The sequence below is a fragment of the Nycticebus coucang genome, chromosome 17 (assembly GCF_027406575.1).
Source record: "Nycticebus coucang isolate mNycCou1 chromosome 17, mNycCou1.pri, whole genome shotgun sequence".
NCBI classification, from domain to species: domain Eukaryota; kingdom Metazoa; phylum Chordata; class Mammalia; order Primates; family Lorisidae; genus Nycticebus; species Nycticebus coucang.
The window spans coordinates 45,778,030-45,805,964 of NC_069796.1; the positions used below are offsets into that span (position 1 = coordinate 45,778,030).

Below are 27,935 nucleotides of genomic sequence, written 5' to 3' on the forward strand. Positions count from 1 at the left end.
TAGGCAAGGCAAGGAAATGAACAAAGGAGGCTCAGAGATACTAAACGACTTCTTCTAGTCCACAAAGCTCAGGAGGAGCAGACTTGGGGATCAGAACTCACCCCTCACACCCCCACTTTTTTTTTCCAACATGAACAACAGGAGCTCAGAGATGCCACCCGTGTTGTTCCAGGGAATGATACTTTACCTCTGGCTTTCTCCCAGCAATGATTATGGAAAAAGCAAACAGCAGGAACTAAATAAATGAAGAGACAATGAAACACAAGGAGAGACAGAAAACAGGGAGGAACCTGAAAAGGAGGCTGAAAGTGAAAGAAGGATGGTGGGTTTCATTGCAGCAACTTTATGAGCTTCAAGATTTAGGCTTTGGAAAACTGTGCCCCAAAAGTCAAATCTGGGTCTTATTACCCATTTGTTATAAAAGCTTGAATCTTAACAAAAGCTTCAACTTAAAAATTTACATTTCTAGAGAACATTCAAACTCAAATCTCTATTTATTGACAGGTGACAGGGCTGATCCCTGGGTGTGAAGTGTATTTATGCAAACCCTCTGGGGGTGTCTCTGGATAATTCACTCATGAGGTTCATCCACACAAGTCCAAGGCTTTGTTTCTCAGGTTTACTGTTCATTTTAGTCCCACGGCTTGTCACAAAGCTAAACACTTCACTGCATGTTCTCTATCCTCATTGATACGTAGTTTTTTATTGAACAAAACCACCCTGCTTTGGAAAATGTGTTCCCCATCATTCTACTAATGATTCAGGCTTCCCAAATAGTTCAGTAAATTAAAATAGGTGAAACCTATAAATAACTAAAGGGAAATGTGGAACGGAATATTACTGGCAACATGCTGCCTTGGGTGGTTTATGCTAAACACTGCCTCAGGTTCTTTACCATCACTGTGAACCTAATTGGGTTTTTTAAAAAATTGGAGAAGAAGGTTTAAAAATCAGTTTTCAAAGGACTTTAAATGCTGATATAGTTGGTATGACTCTGCTTATTTGCAGAGAGAGCCAGCCCACCTTAACGGTAAATTTATAAGAGTGTTGATTTGCTACCATCCAAATCAGACTGTCAAGTGTGTGTAGTATGTGCCAGACCAATTAGCACTAGGCAACTCTGGAAAAGCAGGAAAAATTCCAGGTCACGAAGAGCTATTAGTTCCTACTTGCCAACCACATTTTCAGGTTTCCAGGGCCAATGGAATAGGCTGGGTGCCTGATTTAATGCTGAACACTTGAATTTATACAGGACCCCGAGGGATTACGATGCCCTTATAGAAATTAATTGCAAATAATGTGCAATTACCAAATATATCACCTCTAAATGAAGCTTTTCTTTTTTAAGGGGAGGTGTAATGCAAATGGCTTTGAGGCACAAAGCAGGCTTTAAATTGCTAGGGAAGTCTCTTGTGAAACCTTCCTCTTCTATTGGGCCTCTGTCATGCTTCCTGAGTGCTGGGTTAATCTCAGCGGCAGGCAGTGGCAGATGGGGGGAGTTGCTAGCATGCAGACTGGCCTGCTGGAAGCTCCAAGACCGCGCCAGGGGATGCCAAGGAAATCAAATTGGGCCATCACTTCATTTTGACAAAACAGAGGAAGATATACCAAAAAACTCCATTTATATGAAAAAGAGAGACAATTCCTAGTGGAACCCAAGTCTCAGGAAGAAAAGGGCTTTTAGAGATTCACTGAAAGTTAAACTCCTGCTCAGAAATAGTCCTGTGTGCAGCACTCAGCTCCAGGGACCCCCGTGTCACTGACAGTCATGTGCATGTCCTGTGCTTTGCTCAGATGTCGGTTTGTAGAATTTCACTCCCTTTGGTGGGGTGGACTACGTTTTCTTCTCTAGTGACCCAAGTTGTCCTTTTCACATCTGCTGACAAATAAGCTAATTTTTTTTTCCTCCTACGTATTCTGGCAGCACCTGAAATCAAGGGAGCCTGAATTTCAATAGCTCTGGGACAAATCCCACTCAAAAAGGAGGAGTTGGGCTCAACAAGCACCCGTGGAATGTTGCAGGTCAGACAAGAAGTGAGGTGATTTTGAATGTGTAATATCCAGGGCTCAGAAAGATAGGCCATGCCCAGAAAAGGCTCTCTTTTAAGGTACTTTTATGAGTCTGAATGTGGAACTGTTGATGTTAATGACTTTTTGGCAGTTTTTAGTTAGCGAGCAAAGCAGCAAGGTTAGGGGGGACACATGAGGATTAAGGAACAGTAGGAGGCCGCCTTTAAAAAGAGAAGAAAATGGGCATTTTGCATTCACTGCCACTTACCTCCTGCTCTCGTTGAAATATTACAACCCGACCCCCCTTGTCCCCTGTCGCTAGTAATTCTCCCGTGTGGTTGAATTCTACCGTAGAGATAATGTCAGCTGCAAAGAAGAAGACAAAGGCAATTTAAGTAACTGCACACTTAACTTGGAAAGGATAGATAATAGGCATGCTTTTCTGTGCGTTTAAGGGCTTAGGGCTTTGTCTCTGCAGTGGAATTTACAAGGATTTTATGTCCTGTTTTTAAAATGCTATAGAAGTGACACTTGGGAAAGTAAATTTCCTAGATGCCCACACTGCACGCTGGCCTCTTAGAACATCTGGAGAGAACAGAAGGGAAAAGCACATTCGGACCCTTTTGTTTTGAGTAAGAGAAAAATGGCAGTTCCTTTGATAATTTCTACCAACTCCAGACCTTTTACCCTCTCGTGGCCTTTACACCAAGGAACTTTCCCAAATAGGTTTCGGTGTGGCTATTCGGGTTAGAATGCTTGATGCTCAGATACCGAAAATGAAGGAAGAGCAGCACAAAGAAATCACTGGGAAGACTCTGCCAGCCAAAGATTCAAGGAAGGATCCCACAAACGCTCAGCTTGGCCAATGCTCTTCCCTTTTTTGTGAGCCCAGCACATCCTTCTGGAAGAATACACCTTATTCCAACCCCAGGAGAAGGGTGCTGAGGAAACAGGGTCATGAGGTCAGAAGGGTGAGGGCAATTTGTACCCTGTATTTCTAATCAGAGAAAATGCAGAGGCGCCAGGAACTCAGATCACAGATAATTGCTGAAGGAATGCCAGCCTGCCAAGTCTTTCTTCCATGCCGGTTACCCCCAGAGGAACACGGACAGGTAAATTACCTATGATTGGATTTATTAGAGCTATTTTTAGAAAAGTGTCAGAGGTTAATTCCCCCACAATTATTCCCCTGCAGGGCTCCAACAATTGCTACCAGAGTGCAAATGAGTTTAAAAAAAAAAAAAAGAGGCAGGCGAATTATGACTATGGCCTTTGACAGAGGAACGTTCTGAAGATTATGTCTATGTAAGGAAAGCAAAGGGGAAAACAGTGAGGTGGAAAATTAAGGCAATTTACCCCTGAGTAACTCAAATCTTACTTTTACATCAACGTCTCAGGATTCTTTTTGAATGCCTGATTTATTCAGGTAAGTAGTATAAAATTCTTCACATATAACTGTCCTTTTCCATATATAAAAATACTCCTTATGGACATTCTTTGTGCACAAGTAAAAAAAAAAATCAATAAGTAAATGAAAGTAAGCCATCAGTCTTAGTGATTTCCAAGGAAGGCACACTTAAAAGAACAAGTCTCCATTTCTTGTTTTGGTTTCTTAGAAAAGACAGCAAATTCCAAGCACTACTGGGAATGAAGTAATATAGATAAAGCTTGGGTCCTCTTTTAAGACTGTGTAACCCAAGGCTCCCAACCCCTGGTGCCAGTCCACGTCCTGATAGAAACCCCACTACACAGCAGGAAGTGAGTGGTGGGCAAGCAAGAGAAGCTTCATCTGCATTATAGCCACTCCCCCATTGCTTGCATCACTGCCTGAGCTCCGCCTCCTTCAGATCAGCAGCAGCCCTAAGTTCTCATAGAAGCTCCAACCTACCCTTAATTGTGCATGGGAGGGATCTAGGTTGCACCCTCCTTATGAGACTCTAATTCCTGATGATCTCAGGTGGAGCTGAGGCAGTGATGCAGCTACAAATACAAATTATCATTAGCAGAGAGGTTTGACTGCACAGATACTATAATAAATCAATCACTTGCAGACTTATATCAAAACCCTCTCAGTAAGTTGCATTGGGTGTCACTATCTCCCCATCATCCCCAGATGGAACTGTCTAATTGCAGGAAAACAAGTTCAGGGCTCCCACTGATTCTGCATGATGATGAGTTGTAGAATTATTTCATTATATTACCATGTAATAATAATAGAAATAAAGTGCACAAGAAATGTAATAAGCTTGAATCATCCTAAAACCACCCCCCTGCCCCAGTCTATGGAAAAATTGTCTTCCATGAATCTAGTCCCTGGAGCCAAAGAGGTAGGGGACACTTTTTTAAGGGACAAGTGACTATTCAGCATAAGCCAACCATGAAATATTGCATATGTAGGTTGATGTTCTAATCTTTAAGTTGGAAATCAGACTTTCATGAAAAAATCTCTTAAATTTTATATATTGGCAACTAATAATTTTTTCCATGCCATGAAAATTAAAAAAAAAAAATTAATCTCGGTCAGGAGCTCACGCCTGTAACCCAAGCACTCTGCGGGGCCGAGGAGGGCAGATCACCTGAACTAATGAGTTCCAGACCAACCAGAGCTAGAGTGAGACCCTGCTTCTAAAAATGGCCAGGTAATGTGGCTGGCACCTGTAATCCCAGCTCCTCAGGAGGCTGAGGCAAGAGAATCATTGAGCACAGGAGTCTGAGGTTGCTGTGAGCTACGACGCCATAGCATTTTAATGGAGGCGACAAAGTGAGACTCTGTCTCAAAAAAAAAAAAAATTTAATCTTGTCTATGGGTTGAATATGTTTTGTGGATCACCAGTTTATAACTTCTGGTCTATAAATTCTTCATTCGGAAAGGCTACCCTATTCCCTAGTGCGGATATAAGCTGGAAATCTAGTTCATTTTCTCAGAAAGGCTCCTCCGATGAATGCTACCTTAAGGAAACACAAAATAAGCCATGTAGTTACTAAGTTTAGAAGACCTATTTATATAACAAGTGTTCGTGAGTTGATCAATAAGAAAGTCCAGGCACATTCCTCCAGTAAGGAAGCGGCCACCTCAGATATTTGATCACTTTGTTATTATAGCTTGTCCACTTTAGTTTGCATAAACCTCAGTTTGCAATTGTCTCAAAACACCCTGCCTGAAAAGCACCAAATGCTAGGATACACTTCCGACAGTCAGTGCTTCTGGTTTTTCCGTGTTTTAGATGAAAGGGGTTATTCATGGTGCTTCCTTAGGTAGAACCTAAAGCGAGTGTGGATGTTTCTTCTCACTTTTCCTCTTTGGTCAGGTAATCCAGGGTTTCGAATTGCTCCACCATAAACACTTGCCACAGAAAAAGAGTAGCAGGAAGTCACAGAAAGGTGGTGGGGAGCCAGGTTAACAAGCTCAGGTCTTAGGGCTAAGTTTTAAGGTTCTGCTTACATATAGTTTATGCCCTTCCACGGGCCACCGATCCTATTGCAGAGCTCTGAGTTCTGGGTGGGCTGCAGGACCTTCACAGTGAGAACTAAGAAGTTAAGTAGCTTCTTCCAATGTGAGTCCTTGTCTGAGTTGCCAAGAAAATGTCACTCCAAGGGCAAAAACACTGCTTTCCCAGGGATGACATATACATTGTCCTTCAGCCTAGATTCTGTGACAATGTCTTCACTTTCTCTTTAAGATGCATTTGAGTCAAAACAAGATAGGTTCAAGCTCAAGTCTAAGTCACATCATTTAAGCCAGTATTATTAGAACTTTGCATTATGGACTATTAAGCATAGTTCCAGCTAATGAAAATGGTCCCTTTATTTTCCAGCTGTTACATTCTTCAATGCTATGTCTCCCTCGAGAACTGTGTTAAGAGGAAGGGCGATTGATATGGCAGCATTCTGAAATTTCTTAGTCCCCTTGCAAGGACCTTACCTTTATTTGAAATCTACCTGCCAGTTGCTCTGAGTATGAGCTTGTTTATAATATCAAGCTGTTGTCTACCTCCCTGGCATATGCCATGGCAGTTTGAGTTAATACCTGTTTTGAACTTTCATGTTTCCCGACACATCCATCATTGCTAAGCCAGTAGGTGTAACTGGAGTGCTTTACTGCCCCATCCATCTCTGTGTATCTTCATCTGCAACTGTTTAATAATTGATGCAAAACTCATGAATCTCCCTACATTCCAATTTCAAGTAACTGAAACTTCTGATACAACTACTCTTATGTTTGCAACATGCTCTTTGGTAAGGCACTTTTCACTGGAAAACATACATTGCTTGAGACAAAATAACTTCTGTGATAGGGGAAAAGGATGTGGCAATAACAACAAGCCAGCACGTTTAGAGATAATAATTTAATCTGAAATCATGATCAACAGAAATCAATTTATCAAGTTCAACAAAACTTTTACATTTATTTATTTATTCATTTATTTTTTGAGGCAGAGTCTCAACCTGTCTCCCTGGGTAGAGTGCCGTGGTGTTACAGTTCATATTAACCTCAGACTCTTGCCTCAACCTCCCAAGTCACTGGGACTACAGGTGCCCACCACAATGCCCAGTTATTTTTGTTGTTGTTGTTGTTGCAGTTGTCGTTGTTTTAGCAGGCCCGGGCTGGGTTCAAACCTGTCAGCTTCACTGTATGTGGCCAGCACCCTACCCACTGAGCTCCGGGTACTGCTCATAAATTTTACCTTTAGATTATGAGTTTCTGTGATAATATTTTATTAATTGCTCAGCCTAATCACACTTTGAGCAAGAAATTTGAGCATTTTGTTTCCTGTTTTATATATATATATATGTAGGTCAAGTGTACCTTGACTGAAAACAAAAGCCAAAAGCCAGAGAGGTCAAAAGTACTTAAAAGGATTTTTAAAATAGACCCTGGATGATCCGAAGTTTGTCCTGTCTGAATCTATTTGTGCTGATTTAATTTTCACAATATGGTGGCCTGGTAACCCCATTTCTAGTTCAATAGGCACCATTAAGACCAAGTTTTTCTTCTTAAAAATCAATCTTAGCATTCTATAAAAGTTCCAGACTAGTTATTTCATACATACAGTCCCCATCTTCTTGAATAATAGATATTGACATAGCAATTATATGCGTCTGATTGTGAGGCTGAACAAAAGAGAGGGCTCTCCCAGTTTCTGCCTTAGTCTCCCACAACACCACGCTAGGCTGGAGTCTACGCAACATCAGAGGACTGGGTTGAGGCAGGCACTTGGATTATTGGACAAGGTACCGTTCATATAGTAGGGTGATTATTGCTATAGGATGATGACTCAGTTTAAACTTAGAGAGACTCTAAACCCAAAGTCAACTGATGGAACATCTTACTGACCAGGTCACTAGCATTGGCCTCTCTGTATCAGTCATACAGATAGAAATGAAGGGATAATGCAATTTAGCCTTCAGAGCCCATTAAATGTTTTATTGTTCACCTAAGAAACCTTTGATAGATAATAACATAAAGTCATTTACCCAAGTCAACACTTGGCTTTTCAGGGAGAGTACAGCCTACTCAATACTTGGCTTTATTCCCAATGATCGAGTAGGCTCTAGGCAGTTTGGTGCTGGGTGGCACCTGTGGCTTAGAGGGTAGGGTGTCTGCCCCATATATTGAGGGTGGGGGGTTAGAACCCTGCCCTGACCAAACTGCAACAACAACAACAACAACAACAACAAAAGTGGCCTGGGTAGTTTGGTGCTTCTTCAACAAGGACAAGAACTTCAGCAAGGATGGAAAATGGGTCTGACAGAGCATGACAGTGGTGAAAGAGTGGCAGTTTCCAGAATGTTTACGTTAAGAAGGACTTGAGGGGTTGCTACTAGGCCGGGGTGCTGTGATCAATGGGCAACAGGTCTGGAAGGGCTGGTGGGAGGGAAGATGTGTATCATTTGTCATATCTGCATATAGGCTTCTAGCTAGATTGGCAATGGCTTTTTGGATCATTAAACAAACGGGGGATTCTTAAGCATCCCAGTGGGAATTAAAATTACTCCTCCCATCTACATCTTGGGCCTGGTTCACAGTCCAAAGTCAATATCCATTTTTTTCTGGTAAGGTTTTCTGTGGTAACTGTTGATAACTGAAATAGTGCACTGGGACATATTTTACCAGAATAGGGGAGAAAAGATGTCTAGTTATATATACCCAAACAATATAAGCCGAAATACTACTATGGGAATTATAGCAAAATAGCCTCACTGAAATAGGTTAATGTGTCGTAAAATTAAAAAAAAAAAACAAAAACAGTTACTAAAACTGTATGTCAAATGATTGCAATTTTTAAAAAGCATTTTCATTTTAAAATAATCTTTTCTAACAGGTAAAGCAATAGATATGCTTACTGAAGTTTCCATTATTAGCACGGTGGTACTTAGAATATAAAATTAAACTTCCCTTATAGTCTGACTCCACCTGAAATAATTGTTAACTTCTGAAACCACACACACACACAAACAACACACAGACAAACACAAATACAAATACACACATAAAAACTGTCTGCAGGGAGAGTCCAATGTGGTATTGTTTTGGTGTAGGATATAGTTAATTTTCTTACTGTCCTTTTATAAGTTTAAAGTATTTACTCAGGTTTTTGTTACCATGACCATAATTGAATAATTTTAAAACTTGTAAACAATTTTAATTGGGTTTTAAACTGAATAAAAGATTTTAGCATTTATCTCAGTGACTTTTAAACTTTTTAAAATTTATTTTTTATTTATTATTATTATTATTTTCTTTTTTGAGATAGAGTCTCACTTTGTCACCCTGGGTAGAGCACTGTGGTGTCACAGCTCATAGCAACCTCAAACTCCCGGGGTCAAGAGATTCTTTCGCCTCAGCCTAGTAGTAGTGACTATAGGCGTCTAGTAACATGTGGCTATTTTTAGAGACAGGGTCTAGCTCTTGCTGAGGCTTGTCTCTGACTCCTGAGCTCAAACAATCCACTTGCAGTGGCCTCCCAGAGTGCTAGGATTTCAAGGCATGAGCCACTACACTTGGCCTTTCAAATTTATTTTTTAATTCACATATGGTAAAATTCCCTTTTTGCAGGACATAGTTCTATGGTCTTTGACAGATGCATAGAAATGTATATTCACAGCCACCATCAATATAGAACAGTTCCTTCACCCCTAGAACGTTCTTTCATACTGCCCCTTTGTACAGAACATTTCTTTAAAAATGGATAAAATTATGGCAATAAAATGAAATGACAGACATAAAAACTTCTAAGAGATAAAAATTCTGTGCAAATATGGAGGCTTAATACTAGTACTCTCTACAGATATGACTCAGCTCAATTTGGAGCCAATAATCATTTTTTTCTTTTTTCTTTTCTTTTTAAATTATAGGTTAATGTGAAGGTACAAATAACCAGTCATAATTTTTGAATTTGTTAGGTAGAATCCCTCTTGTAGTTGTTTTCCCCACCCCAAAGGTAGGCCCTGTGCCCTTTAAGTGGGAGTGCAACAATCCCCCTCTCTCCTCCCTCATTCCCTCTCCTTCCAACTTGAATAGAATTAAGTTTTTCTGCTATGTGGGCATGTGTTAGGATCATCTAGTGGCTTCCTAATAAAACTGAACACTTTGGACACTTGCTTGTCCATTCTCATGATACTTTACTAAGAAGAATGTGTTTCAACTCCATCCAGGCTAATACAAAAGATGTAAAGTCAACCTCTTCTCGTATGACTGAGTGGTACTCCATGGTATACATATACCATAGCTTGTTAATCTGTTAATCCATTCCTGGGTTGATGGGTAGTTAGTTATTTCCATATCTTTGTAATTGTAAATTGAATTGTGATAAACATTCTAGTGCAAATGTCTTCATGATAAAATATTTTTTCCTTCTGGGTAGATGCCTAGTAGTGGGATAGTGAGCTCAAATGGGAGCTCTAATTTGAGTTCCTTGAGTACTCTTCATACTTCTTTCCAAAGAGACTGCATTAATTTGCAGTCCCACCAACAGTGTAAAGTGTTCCTCTCTCTTCACACCTGTACCAGCATCTGCAACTTTGAAACTGTGAGATGTGGGCCATTCTCACTGGGGTTAAGTGATATCTCAGGGTGGTTTTGATTTATATTTCTCCGATAAGGGATAATGAGCATTTGTTCAGGTTAGCCATTCATCTGTCATCCTCCACAGAAGGTTCTGTTCATATCTCTTGTCCAATGGTAGATGGTACTGTTTACTCATTTCTGTTGGTTTATTTGAATTCTCTATAAATCCTAGTTATTAAGCCTTTGTCAGATTCATAATATGCAAATATCTTTTCCCATTCTGAAGGTTGTTTATTTGCTTTGACTGTTGTGTCTTCACCTATGCAACGGCTTTTCAATTTAATTAAGTCTCATTTGTTTATTTTTGTTATTGTTGTGATCACCACTGTTCTTCATAAAATCTTTCCACAGTATGACATACTCAAGAGTTTTTCACACATGTTCTTCCAGGATTTTTATCATTTCATGCCTTAGATTTAAATCTTTCATCCATCTTCAGTCAATTTTTGTAAGTGGTGAAAGTGGCCCAATGTCACTTTTTTACATGTGGTTATCCAGTTTTCCCAGCACCATTTATTGAATAGGGATTCTTTTCTCTAGTGTGTACTTTTTTTTTTTTTTGCAGTTTTTGGCTGGGGCTGGGTTTGAACCCGCCACCTCTGGCATATGGGGCTGGTGCTCTACTCCTTTGAGTCACAGGCACTGCCCTTGTGTATACTTTTAATCAGATGGCTATAAGAGACTAGTTTCATCTCTTGGTTTTCTACTTGGTTCCATATATCTATGTCTCTATTTCTGTGCCAATACCATGAAGTTCTGATCACTGTGGACTTGTAATATAACCTAAAGTCTGGTAAAGTAATGCCTCTAGCTTTGTTTTTATAACTAAAAATTGCCTTGGAAGTATCGGTGTTTTTCTGGTTCCATAAACAATGAAGAATTATTTTTTCCAGTTCTTCAAAGTATGATGTTGGTAATTTAATGGGGATTGCATTGAATCTGTATATTGTTTTGGGTAGTATAGACATTTTAATATTGTTGACTCTTCCTAGCCAAGAGCATGGTATGTTCGTCCATTTTTTTGAAGTCTTCTGTTACTGCTTTTTTTAGTGTATCAGAATTCTCTTTGTAAGTGTCCTTCACCTTTTTTTTGATAGGTATATTCCTAGGCATTTCATTTTCTTTGAGGCGACTGTGGAAAGGAAGTGAATCTTTGATTAGCTTCTTGACTTGGCTGTTGTTGGTATACACAAAGGCTACCGATTTGGGGACATTGATTTTATGCCCTGAGATGTTACTGTATTTCTTGATAACTTTCAGGAATCCTGTGGTTGAGTCTCTGGGGTTTTCTAAGTATAAGATCATATCATCCGCAAAGAGCAGGAGTCTGACCTCCTCAGCCCAGATTTGGATGCCCTTGATAACCTTCTCTTGCCTGATTGCATTAGCTAGAACTTCCAGCACTTCTTTGCACAGAAGGGGCAATAGTGGACATCCTTGTTCTAAGCGGAAAATTTTCAGTTTTACTCCATTCAGTATGTTATTAGCTATGGGTTTGTCATAGATGGTTTCTATCAGTTTAAAAAATGTGCTACAGGGCGGCGCCTGCGGCTCAGTCGGTAAGGCGCCAGCCCCATATACCAAGGGTGACAGGTTGAAACCCGGCCCTGGCCAAACTGCAACCAAAAAATAACCAGGCGTTGTGGCGGGCGCCTGTAGGCCCAGCTACTCGGGAGGCTGAGGCAAGAGAATCGCTTAAGCCCAGGAGTTGGAGGTTGCTGTGAGCTGTGTGAGGCCATGGCACTCTACAGAGGGCCATAAAGTGAGACTCTGTCTCTACAAAAAAAAAAAAAAAAAGTAAGCTAGCGAAACTGTTTTTATTTTGCTTTGCTCTGCTTATTTCTCTGGTTTTCCCCTTATCTGGAGGTGTTTTCCATTGCCAAGAATGGGATCTCTGGTCCCCATTCTCCCTGCAATCTACTAGTAGAACCTCCATTCCTTTGGGATGTTCTTTGTCCACTTCAAGAGTCCCTATAATTTGTACATTTGAATACTTCATGAAGTCCCATAATTCTCTGAGTGAATTCTCTTTTTTCTGCCTCTTTAACTGCCTGTGTTAGCTCATGAGATTTATCCTCTAGTTTTGATATTCTTTCCTCTCTATGGTCTCATCTGTTACAGATACTTTCTACTCCATTTTTGAGTTCCTTGATTGACTCCTTCAATTCCTTAAACTCCACTATATCCTTTGTATACTCTTCACATTTTTCATCCATTTTGTGGTTCTGTGTTTCCATTTTATCATCAATTTCTTTTATTGTTTTTGCCATCCATATTTTAAATTCCCTTTCTGTCATTTCCATTAATTCTTTATAGAAGGAATACTCTATGGTAGCTAACTCATGACCCCTTTGGGGGGGTGGGGGGTGGTTGCTCTATTTTGGGTTTTTATGTTGCCAGAACTTTTCTGTTGGTTCCTTTTGAATGTTTTCTTCTTGTTCATTTCCTTCTCCTACTACTTAATTTTCACTACCTTCTTTAAATTATCTTGTCTTAGAGCTTAGGTGTTGAAGGGGCCTTTTGAAATAAGGCCAAAAGAAAGGTAAGGATTAAGAGTAAAAAGGAAAAAGGAAATAAAAAGATAAAGAAAGGGAAAAAAGGAGGGGTGAAAGATAGGAATTAGAGAAAAGGAGAGGAGAAGGACAGAAAGAAAGAGATTGACAAAAGAAATGGTGGTGTTTGGCAGAGTTTTTGACCACATTCACAACTCTGGGAATTTGGGGGGCCAGGCTGGGTAGGTCCTTTGAAGTCAAGAGCTTCTTACCAGCCCTGGGAAAAGCAAGACCCCACCTCTGCCTAGTATAGGAAGAAATAAACAGTATGTCACAGTAGGGACCTATCAATACCTATTTTCCAAAGGCCAAAGCCAGAAGGAAACCCAATACTATGAACTAGTGGCTGCCTTGAGTCAGATAAATGCTGTGACCCCCCTGCCAGACCAATGCTATGATGCTTCAGCTCTCAGAGAAGAGAGAAAAACATGAAAAAATAATAAAACTAGATTTAAAAAATTAAAAATATAATTATTTAAGATAAAGGTAAAAAGGGATATTTTATGTGTTATATGAAAAATTTATGTGGGAAAAATGAGAAAAGTAGAAAAATACCTACCAAATGAGAAAAAAGGGATAGAAATAAACAAGAAACAAAGAGTTAAAAGGGTTGAAAAACCATAACAAAAATAGAGGAGCCCTTGTTATTGAAAAAAAAAAACAACTAGAAAAATAAAAATACAACCAAACAAAAAGCAAACAAAATCAATGACGACAACAAAGGAGAAAAACAAAATAAGAAAAAACTAATGATAAAAATGAAAAAAGAAGCAAAAAATATAAAAATATCTATATTTCCTAGATGCCAGGTAGCACTGTGGTATTAGGAAATGGAGAATACACGCTACATATTTTATATATGATCAGGGTTGGAAGCTACTCTCTGGTTGCAAAGGAGACCAGACCTCATCTTCCTGACTTCTTTGCCCTTAATCTGGGCTGTAGGCTTCATCAGCATTCAATCCCCATGGAACTGGGGTCCCAGAGCTCTGGCCACATATCCCAGGAGGACTGTCAGACAGTGTCCTCTGACAACAAAGCAGCCATCCTGGGGATGCAGGAACACTCAGCTCACCCCAGTGGTGTCCGTTGGAGCTCAGCAGGCCGCTAGAGCCTGGCATTCACTGGGATCCCAAGGAATGATCCTCCCACATGCACAGTCTCCCCACAATGGTGGCACCCCACCAGCAGCTAAGTTGATGAGAGAGGCATTCAACCCTAGCAGCTGGACGCTGTTTGAATCTACACTGCTCCAATGAGCAGTGCAGTCCAAAATCAAAGTACTGCACGGCAACTCTTTCCCATCCCCAGCACTTCACCGAAGAGCAGGCCAACTGGCCAACCTCTGTCCATACCAAGTACCTGCTGTCCAGGTCAATTTTCCTCAGCTCCAGACCTCCTCACTGGCTCCTCAACTCTCTTGCTGCTTCACTATGCCCCAGAGTGATGTTTCAGTGCACATTCCTCCCAGCCAGAAGTGGCTGAAGGCCGCTTTCACCCTGTCTCTCCACTAGTGAGATGTCTCTAGTCCACCATCTTATTCCACCACCCCATAACCATTTTCTTACTACATAGAGTCAATGAATTGTTTTGTAAACTTTTAAAATATTATCACTAATTAGAATAATAGTGATAATAATTATCAAAACTCAAGAGTTTTTTTTTTCAGTGAGAGGAGGCGCAAAAAATTCATCAATACATTTTTGTGAAGTTTTCTACCCTTTCAGTCTATGCCCTTTGTCTTTGAATGAGGCTGAATTCTTGATTCAGTACCATTAACTTCTTAACTTGACATTGCTTCTTTTTTTTTTTTTGTAGAGACAGAGTCTCACTTTATGGCCCTCGGTAGAATGCCATGGCATCACACAGCTCACAGCAACCTCCAACTCCCGGGCTTAAGCGATTCTCTTGCCTCAGCCTCCAGAGTAGCTGGGACTACAGGCGCCCGCCACAACGCCCAGCTATTTTTTTTGGTTGCAGTTCAGCAGGGGCCGGGTTTGAACCCTCCACCCTCGGTATATGGGGCTGGCGCCTTACCGACTGAGCCACAGGTGCCGCCCGACATTGCTTCTTACATTCATTCAGCTTTGTCTTGACGATGGTAGTAGTAAATATATAGTTCTGATTAATAACAAGTAGATCTAATTTTGCTCATCAATTTCAGTTTACTCAGGGAAGCTACCTACTGAGAATTCTGAGCTCATATCTGATCTTGTTATGAATGCTGTGATCAATTACTCATGTCTGCTGGGGCAGGAGCAGGAAAATAAGTAACAATTGTACCACATACTTGCTATCTGTAACCTAGTGTATATAATACACACTTTCTGTCTCATCCAGACATGTTTTCTCTGTCATCCAACCAGTGGCTGGTATTTGGATACTGAATCCTTTCATTTGAATACAACTAATTCTGTACATATGGGTTTTATTGTCTACCCAGTGTTGGTTATTTGCCTTATATGAAAGAATACAGATAGAAGGGTTGAATAGCTCCAGTTCCCAAGATCTCATCACAACTGTTGCTTCCTATTTGATCATAAATATAGTATTGGAAAATGGTGCATCAGTCTGCCCCCTGTAGACCAGGCCCATCAATGGCAGGTAAAGTGTTCTGGCAGATACTCTTGATTAGCTACTCCTATCCAGTGCATTTCTTCCTTATCTGCTTCCTGCTGTCCCACTATAGAGGCTGGAAAACCCAAATACTTGCTTATTTGCCTTTCTTGTGGTTAGTGTTAACCATGTGACCCAGATCTGGCCAATGAGGCATAGAGGAAAGTCTGCTAGGGGCTGGGGGAGGGAGGGAGGAGAGGCAGAGATTCTGGGAAAGATTTTCTTCCCTGAACAAAAGAAGTGAGAGGAGGATTGACTACCCCTTGCCTTCTGTCTATGTATGTAGTCATATATATATTCATGATACATGGAGCTACGATAGCCATCACATAGCCATGAGGTAACAAGTCTAAGGACTTTAAAAGGCTAAGTGTGACTGATGGAAAAATGGGACAGTGTTTTTGATGATATCATGGAGCAACTAAAACCTACTTTAAGACAGCCTATATCTGAATTGTTAAACAACAGACACCCTGTGGTTTAAGCTACTGTTAATTTTCTGTTACTTCCATCTAAATGTACACTAGTAGACATGTCTTTCCATCTTTGTTTTTCTCATAGCACTTTGCACCAGGCCAAATTATTAATGCATGTTGATTTGGAAAAAATGGTCCCTTGTCCTACAACCTCCTTACACAAATATTCACATGCACATTGCAGTTTGGCCAGAGCCAGGTTTGAACCCACCACTGTCTGTATATGGGGCCAGTGCTCTACTCACTGAGCCACAGGCACTGCCCACATGCACGTTTTTATTTCACTCTACAACATAACTAATTTTCCTACCCACTTGATTGGTTCTTAGTACTAAGATGGTTTGTGTTTGTTTCCTCCTTCCCCTTCTGTGGAGATGGCACGTTATTTTTCAGCCATTTAAACAAGAAAGCAGCTTACTAGGATAGAATGCCAACTCCAATTTATTCATGGTGTCCACTGTAAAATTACGACTTCAAAGGGACCCAGCCATGTGCTCCTTAGGAGCCAAGCTCTTCCTGCTAATATGCAGGAAGCCCACCATGCTTGCTGAGCTGTGAAAATCCAGATGGTAGGAAGCAGGTGAGTAATGAATGCCATGCTGTTCCCATTAAAATGCACAGTTTATTCATGCTGACCAAATCTCCAGCACCAACCAGGTTTGAGACAACGCAGGGACATCCTGGTTGATGACGATTGTCTTTTATTCGAAACAAGTTCCTGCAACATAGAAGCCCAGAAGAGAAAATTTTCCTGTAGCTGGAACAAAACTTGCCCAAAGGGCAAAGGAGTCTTAAACATTATAAGTCTCCAAGAACAGAAAAATCCAGTGGGAAACTGATAGCAGTCCAGACTTGCCTATATGCCTGTGTGGTTTACAGCAGAATTTGCTGTCAAGGTGTCTACCATCTGTCACCAATCTTTGAAAAAGCAGAGGAGTAATTAACTGCTCAGGCAATACAAACTCTGTCAATCATTCAGATCTATTATCTGCACAACACAGGACATCAAAGGCTGACACCCCCAGTCCAAGATGAGAAAGCTCTCACATCTGTAGGAGCTCATAAGCAGGCTGTGTGCCACCCATACACACTTACTACAGCATCTGGCACATCTCTGGCCAGAAATATTGCAATGCCAGATGCTCTAAAGTCAGTAAGACATGGTGTCCTCTTTGTGGAAACTAAATTTCCCCATATTGGGGGGTTGGTTCAAATATCACTTCTTTGTGGAGGCCCTACATGATTTCTTTCAAGCCCAAGATAGCTCCCTTTGTCAAGCAGCCTCATTACTGCCCATCCTTTGCCTTCATAAGTTATGACCACTTGCCATTAGCACTTATCATGATGATATAGAATGATTTAAAATGTCCGCCTTAGTCTCCACATTGTAAACTTTACAAGGAACTTGTTCAGCACTAAACCCTTGGGGCCTAGTTGAGTGTCTTAGCATAAGATGCTTCTCAATATTTTTTTCTGTAGCAGACCACTGAATGAGAGCCAAGAGACCCAAAATCAAAGTAGATCAAGACAGAGAGAATGGATAACCCTTATTAAAGTATCGACAAACATAATATTCATGCTGTATAGATACAGACATTTACTTAAGGGGTGTGAGGCAAGGGGACACTCTTATGTACAATAGTGAGTTTTTGATGACTTTGGAAGTAGATACACTGATCAGTAAAGAATAGGATTTATCCTCAAAAGCCTTTGTAGTATTGGTAGGAATTTCAGGATCCTATGAATCACAGGAAGAGAAAGCAGTGGGCTTGGGGAAGAGATGGCACCAGGGTAGGACACTATCTGGGAGAGGCCATAGAGGTGGTAATAAGGCCACTAAAGTGGATTTTGACTAAATAAGTCTGAGATAAAAAGACTTTATTTAGTGAACAACTCTTACGTGCATGTCACAGGGCTGGGCATCAGGGATGTACTGATAAACTAACTGGTTCTTGCCTTCGTGAAGCATTCAGTTTAGAGGACTGGAAAGTAATGGCAGATTGAGATATAGTACAAAATGCTGGAGAAGTTATTCAAAGGCTCTCATAATGGAGGTCTTTGAGTCTCAGAAAAAGAAACCTATTATTTTTTTCTTTTTAATCTAGAGGTAAGTAGTAAGTCCCCATCAGAACTTAAGGAAACACACTCAGACATATCCTTGCATTCAAGAAATCTCTTCTATTTTTCTAAATGTTAAATTCTAGATAACCACAAAGAGATGAAGAATATGATAGGAAAAATTTGGATTTTTCCTCCTAAAAACATGAGGTCTCTATGTCAAACAAAATAAAGATGCTGCTAAAAGTTCACAATTCATTATGTTATGATGGCTTTTCGATGGCCTTAGCAAGAAAATGGAAAGCAATAGAACCAAGTATGCCAACTACAATTCTATAAATCATTTAGTATTTCTCTTCCCTGCCTTCTGCCTCATTGCTGGCTAGGAGTTGTGGTATTTTGAAGAATATTATAAAATGTTACTCTCTTTTGAATAATAGGCATATTTTAAAGCACTGAGTTTTCTGGACACACACTAGGTAAACAGTAAAAGACAGAATGAATAAACTAGTGTTGATTTTCATCAACAGTAGGATCCGATCTTTAATAAATATTCATCAGGATATAGTCCTGCACTTGACTATAGTATATACCTACTGCTTTTTTCTTCCCACTGAAAATTGGATATTTTGAAAATCTATTATATTTGACTTCAAGGTCATATAGTAGTTTATATAATAATGAATAATATTAAATGTAGAAAAATCATGACTCAATTTTGATAGGTTCATTCATTGATAAATGTATTCACTCTACAAAGATCCACTGAGCACACCCACTACGTGTCAAGTACTATTCCAGGTATTGAAGATACTTTAACTTAAAAAACAGATCCAATACTTGTCCTCATGGAACTTCTATTCTAGTTGCATGGAGAAGACGATAATCAGTGAACATCATCAATTACATTGTATGTTATGTACTATGGAAACAAGCAGAGCTGAGAGAGAGAGAGAGAGATGAACAGTGCTGGAGTTTGGAGGGAGGCAGCCACGTAATTAGGGCAGTTGGGACAGGCTTCAATGAGCAGACTTGAAGGAGGTGAGAGAGTTCACTACAGAGGTTTCTGTAGGAAGAGTGTTCCAGAAAGAGGGAACAGATGGTAGAACGTCCGTAAGAGGGAAACAGGAGAACCAGTGCAATCAGAGCAGAGCAGAAAAAGAGAACGTGAGATAGGAGAAACTTAGAGGTACAGAAAATGTAGCGTCTTTAGGTTACAGCAAGCACTTTGGCACTTCCTGAAAGTGAAAATGAGCACAACAATGTGAATGGACTTAATGCTGTCAAACTGTAAACCTAAAACTCATTCAATGGCAAACATTATGTTATGCACAATTTGCCACAATAAGGAATAGCTGCAATGGACAGGTGCTAGAGAGTGGTAAGTAGAGGAGTGATATGGTTGCACAGCAATCAGTTCGGTTACAGTGTTGAGAATAGACTGCAGAGGGCTGAGGTGGACGCGGAGAGTGTATTGTCATAATCCAGGTGAGAGATGATGGTGGTTCAGACCAAGGCGTTGGCTGTGGAAGTGGAGAGAAGTGACCATATTTTAGATACACATTGAAGGTCAACTTGTCAGGATTTGCTAACTGTATAGCAAAATATATGGTTTGGAAAAAAAGAGAAGATCAGGGATGATCCCAAGGTTTTTTCCTTCAGCAACTATCATGTTGGAGTTGTCATCGAGGCTAGGAATTTTGTGAGTGAAGCAGGCTTTGGGGGAGAACCTTTTTATGCACTGAATAGATGTTCACTTTTTGGCATGTGACATGTGAGAGGTTTACAAGTAGAGACGTTGAGTAGATAATTGAAAACAACAGTCTGGAGTTCAGGGGGAGGTACATGGTAGGTGATATAAATTTGAGTTATTAGGATTCGGATGGTATTTAAAGCTGCAAGACTGGATGAGATTCAGAGAGTGAGTGTATTAAAAGAAGAGGAGGACCAAGAGCTGAACCTTGGGGCACTCCAGCACTTAAAAAGTTGGGCGTGGGGAAATAAGAGCCAGAAAAACAAAAACAAATCACAAAGCCAAAGAAGGAACTAGCAGTGAGATAGTAGGAAAATCAAGATAGGAAGTGTTCTGGATGCCAGGTGAAGTGCAGGGGAGTGACGGTCACACCAAACACTGTTCACAGGCCAGGTAAAAGGTTAGAGGCAACATTTGGATATAGTGTTGTGCACATCGCTTTTGTCTTTGACATACGATTTCTACAGAATGGTGGGAATGAAACATAACTGGAATGGGTTTCAGAGAAAACGGGAGGAGAGAAAATACAGACAATGACTGTGCGCAAGTCTTTCAAGGCGTTTTGCTACAAAGAGGAAAAGAAATGAGGGAGAAGACATTAGGGAAAGTGGGGTCAAGACAGTGTTGTGGTAATACCACAGAAATAACAACAAGCTTATACATGCTGATGAGGATTTGCGAGAGCCAGAAAAAATTAACAGGGAAGAAGAAAGAGAGTGAAACTGCTGAATGAATCAAGAATGTGTGAATAAACAAACAGGAACCGGGACTGAACAATACCGAACAATACCGACAGTTGAAATAAAATCTGTTCAGATTCAATTCCTGCCCACAGCCAAAAGATAGACAGTGAGAAAAATGCTACTGAAACCCTCCCTTCATATAAAATTTAACAAGAGTCTCGGAACATTTAGCATTGCAAGAGTTTTTCTGCATACCAGATTTCAGAAATCCACATGATTACTACGAAATGAAAGACCTCCCTTCCCCCCCCCCCATTCTCTTTCTTCTCCTTCTCTCTGTTTTTGTTTTCTGCTTTCTATCCCACCCTCCTTCCTTTTTCTTTAGAAGCTGAGAGCAGGAAAGACTCTATTCCTGTAGCTGCCTCCTATCTGCTCACCTCTGTACTCTCTGAAGAGCCGAGCCAGGTACAAGATCACTGCACACGGGCAGTCTGACCTCCTTACGGCCTTTCTTAACTTTCACCACTCTTCCTAATATTTTATAGAAACCAGTCTGTCAAGGGGGAAAACCCCACCAATTCATCCTTTCCCTGTGGAAGATTTATAGACACTTTGTAAATGGCCAGACTCAGGTGACAGTGCCAGGAACTTTCCAAGTGATTTGTAGATCTCCCTTCCAGGAAGTCAGTCTTTAATGGAAAACTCTTCTAGCTGCACATTCCTTTCCCGAGGTCTGACTACAGAGAGAGGTTTGCGACTGTCTTGAAGACAACTCACTGAAATTAATTAGCTGTTGAGTTGGCCTCAAGACGTTTTAGTCTTAAGACAAACATCAGTTCTGCACAGTTAGAAAGAAAAGCATATTTTTTCTTTGAAACTACCATTTATTGAATTGGGCTACTGCTTGCCACACATATTCTTAGACCTTCTACACACACTTTTCTCCCTCACGTATACCATTAGCCTCATATATCAAATACTTAGCTTCACCAAAGTCTGTGCTTTGTGTTTTACATTATATCACTTAATTGTCATTCAAACTCCATGATTTTAGTATCTTCCTTCATTTTCCAGATGGAGAAATGGTAGCTCAGAGAGGGTAAATAACCTGCCCATGTTTGGGAAACTAATAGTCAGTAGAGCTGGGATTTGAACCTGACTCTAGTTCCAATACTTGTGTTTGTGACCTGCCTCTTGTGTGCTGTTTCTTTTCCCTCCCCTTCTATTATTTCTTGTTCCTTTGCTATTTTGTTAATCTTTTTTTTTTTTTTTTTAATTCTTTCTCTACCTTTCACTCATCATTATAGATTTTACTTCTCACATGGCAGAGTTTATCTTTTGGGCTCAACCTTAACTTTTCCATTCTTGTCGCACATCTGATACTTTGGCAAAGTTCAACTCTTTGGACTCCCTAAGCAAATACAGTCTCTTTTGACCAACTTCCATACCAGTTCATTTACCTGAGACATTCCTGCCGTGACTTGTGGCTGCTCTTATCTCATTGGGATAGACAGTGTGATCCCTGGGGGCAGGATCTTATTCACGCTTAGCATCTGGGAACCTAGCATAGGGATATAGTACAGTAGCTATACTATATAGCAGGCTTGCACCACCCTGCCAAAAAATGCCTGTTGACTGGCTGAATGAAAGAAAATGAAAATATGAATCCTTCAAGGCTAGCTTAAATACTACCTATTCCATGACGCTTTCCTAAACTCCTGATCAGAAAAGATTCCTTTCTCCTTACAACTCCCATAACTTTTTCTACTTCTCATGTTATCCATGACATTCTCACTTGTATGTATAGTTTTCCTTGTTGAAATGGATTTCATCAAGGGAAGAGTTCTTATTTGGCTCATCTTTGATTCAATCCAGCACAATTGATGTTTGATGGATAAAGGAATATGAAGCCTGAACGCTTCTCTGAGGATAAAATTTGCTCTAGATCATGACCTTGCTTAGGTGATTTTGGAACTCCTTGAGGATCTAATAACAGCTATAATTCCTTTTCCTATACATATGCATGTTTGCAAAATCCTGCATCCTATTTTTAGGGGACTTCTGGACAGCACCTAAATTTTTTTTTTTTCGAGACAGAGTCTCATTATGCCACCCTCCATAGAGTGTCATGGCATCACAGCTCACAGCAACCTCAAACTCTTGGGCTTAAGCGATTCTCTTGTCTCAGCCTCCCAAGTAGCTGGGACTACAGGTACCTGCCACAACTCTAGGCTATTTTTTGGTTGCAGTTGTCATTGTTGTTTAGCAGGCCTGGACTGGGCTCGAACCCTGCAGCCTCAGTGTAGGTGGCCAGAGCCCTACTCACTGAGCTATGGGTGCCAAGCCCCACCTAAATGTTTTAAATTTTAATGGGATCTGAGACAGTCACTCAATACCACTGTGCCCTCAGACCTTTGCTTACATAATTCTTCAATCTGGAATTTGTTCTCTTAAAAATCTATCTTATTACCTCTCCCTTCCAAGACCTAGCTGAAAATTAGTCTCTTCTAGAAAGCAAGTAAGAATAACTTCCATTTAAAACTTCACTAACCTAGCTGGCATCTTCTCGTAGGGCATGGCTCACTTATATTGGATTATGGTACAAATATTGATAAATGGCTTGAACATACTAACCAGATTATCAATTCCCTGAAGACAGACTCATATTTATTTCTTTAATAGACAGCATCTCTCTCAGTACCTAAGGTCTCATTCTGTGAACAGCAAACATGATGCAAATGGTTCACAACTGGAGACTTAGGATTCTCATGGGGACGAGTGATTACAGGCCCATGCAGTGCACATGACAGCTCTCTCCTAAACTTAAAGTCACAATTACTACATTTTTGCCTGCAGCTTCAGACACCTTTGAAATAAAACCAGTAGATTAGGAAATCAAGTACCAAGACCATTTTCTGAAACCTTTCCTCCAAGCATAGCAGATGAGAGAGAGAGAAGTGGAAATCAGATCATATTTCCTTATCTCCAAGGACTCAGCTTTTGGGAAATATTTTAAGTACTGATTCCTACAACTTGTGTTATTGCCTTTGGAGAGTAATGGGAAAGCTTAGGGCCTAAAAAAGCCAATGGCTATTGACCATAGTTGCAAAATTCCTTTCTCTGCAACACACATGGTAGTGGGTTCTTGGCCTTGATTGAGATTCATTGTTTTCTGCAAAGTTCTTGGGAAAAAATACTATGTCAGTCTTTTATAAGGCAAGAGGAGAGATGAAACCATTAAACACCAAAGGCGTAAACTTAACACTGGCCAAGATCTCAAGTGCATCTCCTGCTTCTTCAACTGAATGTAAATCAACATTAAAAAGTATCACAAGTCACTGGAGGGAAGCTTTGGGGTAATATAATCTTTTGATAATTTATCACTAAGGAAACTTTGTGAACTGGCACTTTCCTCTCTCTCAAACCTCATCTTAAACCATCTCTCAACCCTTCTTTCTCGCTACATACCAGCCCCCCTTTTACCTTCAGGATCTCACAAATGCCTGCTTTCCCCCACTTTGAGGTCTTTAAACTTGCTGTTCTCTTTATGCCTAAACCACTGCTTTTTCCTTGGCTTATATCACTTCATTTTAAAAAAATATCAGCTGAATGTACTCCAGACAGTGGCATTTTTCTAACTGTCTGTTTAAAAAATGTCTACATTGCTCTACAGGACCTTATTCTTTTCCTTAAAGCATCCTCCAGAATACAACATTATGTATTTATGTCGTAACGTGTTTCCCCTGTAAGATTGTATAATTCACGGGGGCAGAGATCTGAGCTGACTTTTTCACCACAGTATTCTTAGACTCTTGCTCAATGTTTGACACATACTGAGTAGACATGCCATCAATGTCCAATGAAAGTACAGTTTTCTAGACTATTTATTAATAGTTGTTGCCTGATCACTTAGGTTCATATGCTGTAATACTGTTCTCACACACAGATATTTAGTTTTCAGTTGAATTGGGTGTAGCAGACCTATGGGATCATGAAAATTTGAAAGCCAATTAAATCTACATTTGCCTCATTTTCCTTAATAAGGTCAGCTCTTAGCTAATCATATACACCAAAACTCATGCATTATAAAATGTACACACACCCTTCAGATACTTAAATTCTAGCCTTTGTTTAAATCAGTCTCCACCCTTTCAATTTTCAGGAAGAAGGGCAATAAAACACCAGAGACTGGGTGGGAAGATCTTTATATGCCAAGAAGTCTGACCCAGTGAACTATTTCAGTCAAATATGTAGTTTGAATTGGATTGCTGATTGCTGAGAAAGGATTTCTGGATTAGACAGTTCATTAGAGGCTGAGCCAGCTTCTACGGCCTGTCGGTCTTCTCTGCATGGCTGGAATTAGCAAAATGACCCAGAGAAAGCTGCCTGAGTGACAGCTGCCAGTGAGTCACATGTGATTATGGCTGAAATAGCAGCCATCCAGAGGTACCAAGGACACACCACGCTCAGGATCCCAAGCTTGTACACAGCTGGAAATGAGGTTTGTAGTCAATTGAAAATTATTTACTAGGTACCTTCCACATGCAGAGCTTAAGGCTTTGTCTTGAGAAATGATTCCAGGAGGTGATATAGCAGCCCCCATCCTCATTTTAAATTATGGCTTTGACATTTACCAGCTGGATAATCTTGGGTATATTACATAACCTCTCTCCCATCCTCCACTTATCTAATCTATATAATAGGAATGATATTATAGAGGATTATGTGAATAATTTATGCAAAGCACTAAGAACGGTGCCTGACACACATAAGCAGTAAATGTTAGAATAATACCTTACCTAGAAGTAATGGTATAAAGTGAAGGATTAACAGGCTGACTTTAGATGGTGGGAAAATAGCAGGCATCTCTACCATTTATAAATGATGTGCCTTTGGGCAAATTACTGGAGTTTTCTGAATCTCAGTTTCTTAATCTACAGAATAAGGATAATATTGATACTACATTGGAGGGGAATTATGAGTATTAAATGAGATAAGGAAAGGAAGGAGTTGGCGGGATGCCTGGCACATTATAAATAAAATACACAGTAAATGTGATAATTTGTTACTCTTCCCAGTGATCACTTCTCTGGATCCCAGGAAAGGCAGAGCAGGGCTCTACAGCTCCACATCTTAGGACCAAATAGCCTAGAGGACCCCAGTTGCAGTGAATGGGTTACATCTGATCAGAGGAGTTGTTTTATTTGGACTGGTTTATTTATTAATGCTGCAATGTTAGCCCACGCAAAGTTTTCCATTTTTTTTGATTGAGTTGCCAACTTTTAGACATTATCAAGTTTCAATTAAAAAAATCCAGATTTTCAGTTTCTTTAGAAAAATAAATAGATTGGCAACATAGGGCTGGCAATCCCATATGGCCACTCCTGGCTCGAGTAAGGAAGCAGCTGCTCCCGTCAGAAGGGCCTTGAGTACCCTGCATCTCCTAACACTCCTGAGAGTACATTCAGACTTGAGGCCAAGTGCCAGCTCCCAGTTATCTTCCTGAGGTTTTCCTCTACCTCTCTGTTTTCATCTTTTATGTTACTTGGCCTCTGTGGGCATACGAATTTGTAGCTGCTGGTCTTGACTGTTTGGTCGTAGCCTCTGAAAACTGTTACCTCTACAGGGGCGTGCAAGGAAGCGACACCTTTATCCACACAGCCTTAGGCCATTTGTCCCAAGCGGAAATGGTGAATGAGGAAACAGCTTTCCAGGACTGAAGGCTAGCCTCCCCACTATGCTGAGCACATCCTTGGAGGACAGCCTCTAGCCCAGAAGTTGACCCCATAAATTCACTATTTGTTCAACAATAACCTTCTCCACTTCCATTTCGACTGACAGTAAAGGATATGAGACAAAAGATAGGGGTGCTATATACAACTGCGTTCCCCAGCCCACAGGCTGCAGTCTGGTACCAGTCTGTGGCCTGTTTAGAACCAGCTGGTTCCTAACCTGCAGGAGGTGAGCAGTGGGCAAAGAAGTGAAGCTTCATCTATATTTACAGTGGCTCCCTGTCGCTGGCATCACCATCTGAGCTGCTGTCAGATCATCAGTGGCATTAGACTCTCACAGGAGTGCTGACTCTGCTGTGAACTAGATAGGTGAAGGGACTAGCTTGTGCACTTCTTAGGAGAATCTACTTCCTGATGATCTGAGGTGAAGTTGAGGGGGTCGTGCTAGCACTGGGGAACAGCTGCAAATACAAAATATCATCAGCAGAGAAGTTTGACTGCACAGAGACCATAGTAAAGCAATTGCTCGTGGACTCATACCGAAACCATTCCCCACCCACCCGTCTGTGGGAAATTGTTTTCCATGAAACTGGTCCATGGTGCCAAAAAGCGTTGGGGGGCCACTGCTATACAACAATACTTTAGAGCTTAGTTCTCTAAAATATATCTTGTAGATTATTAGTCTTTCAAGAAGCTGGGTTTTTGGGGGGGGGTATCAAACACTGTTTGGAAATAGCTCACAGGTTATCCTCTACATTGGAGGATTTACCTGGGCAAATGAAAAATTCTTAAGTCTTATCATAAAAGAAGTTCACTTGGCTTGGCGCCTGTAGCTCAAGCGGCTAAGGCATCAGCCACATACACCAGAGCTGGCAGGTTCGAATCCAGCCTGGGCCTGCCAAACAACAATGACTACAACCAAAAAATGGCCAGGCGTTGTGGCGGGTGCCTATAGTCCCAGCTACTTGGGAGGCTGAGGCAAGAGATTTGCTTAAGCCCAGGAGTTAGAGGTTGCTGTGAGCTGTGATGCCATGGCATGCTACCCAGGATGACAGCTTAAGGCTCTGGCTCAAAAAAAAAAAAAAAAGAAAGAAAGAAATTCACTTAACAGATGTTTATCGAGCACTTACTATGTGGCATTGTTCTTGGTGATAGGAATTCAGTAGGGATAGACAATATCCCTGAGTTCAGGTAACTTATTCTAGTTTGAAGGAAAGTAGGATGCTTGACCCTGTGTCTAAATTTATCTGACTGTGGAAGGCTATTGGAAAATCGTCCTCTCTGCATAGAGCTTAGCCCCTCGCATGCACTATCCTTCTATTTACAGGCCCTTCATGATAGGGGAACAGTAAAGATTTTCACTCCTATTAGTGCATAAGAAACAAGACCACACCAGCATGTTTCTTGGTCAGAGAAACACACAATTTATTTCTCATTTCTTGAAAAGTGAATTAACTCACTAGGGCAGCCTTGCTTTGGGAAGAACCACAGCTTCACAAAGGTTTCTGAGAATATCATGACAAAGGTCAACTTTTGTCACCAAAGTGGAGGTATTTTTCTCTGCCTCTAATATGACCCAGTTGGAAATGTATTTATTTTTCACTGTTTAATCTTCTGCATCACCCACTGTTGATTAGATTTAATTAATTTATGTTTCCAATGAATTTAGAAACTTGCAGTGCTGTAGCAGAAAGATGTTCAGATAGCATCTGGCCACCAAATGGATTGATTACCTTGTCTGCAAAAGTCTTTCAAACATCTGGGGCCTGATTTTGTGAAACATCCAGAAGCTCTTTCAAAGGTAAGAAACCCACACAGGCTGTTGAATATGGAGGGGGTGGTGGTGATGGAAATAGGTAGGGTTCTCTTTGATTTGCAAATCTGGATCCTGGCACTCCCCCAACATGAAATCACATTTTGCTGTTCATTGGCACAGTTTCAATGGTACCAGATAGACTGATCTGACTCTATTTTGTTCAATATAATC

At 40.6% G+C, this 27,935-nt stretch overlaps 1 protein-coding gene across 8 annotated transcripts in view; it reads right to left on the reverse strand.

The window, feature by feature from the left end:
• Positions 1-27,935, reverse strand: part of PPP2R2B (protein phosphatase 2 regulatory subunit Bbeta) — a 527,754-nt gene that overhangs the window by 116,521 nt on the left and 383,298 nt on the right. For all 8 annotated transcript variants that reach the window (XM_053565996.1, XM_053566003.1, XM_053566001.1 and 5 more), the window contains one exon: positions 2,279-2,376. In XM_053565996.1, coding sequence (XP_053421971.1) covers positions 2,279-2,376 — 98 coding nt within the window. The remainder of the gene's footprint in view (positions 1-2,278; positions 2,377-27,935) is intronic.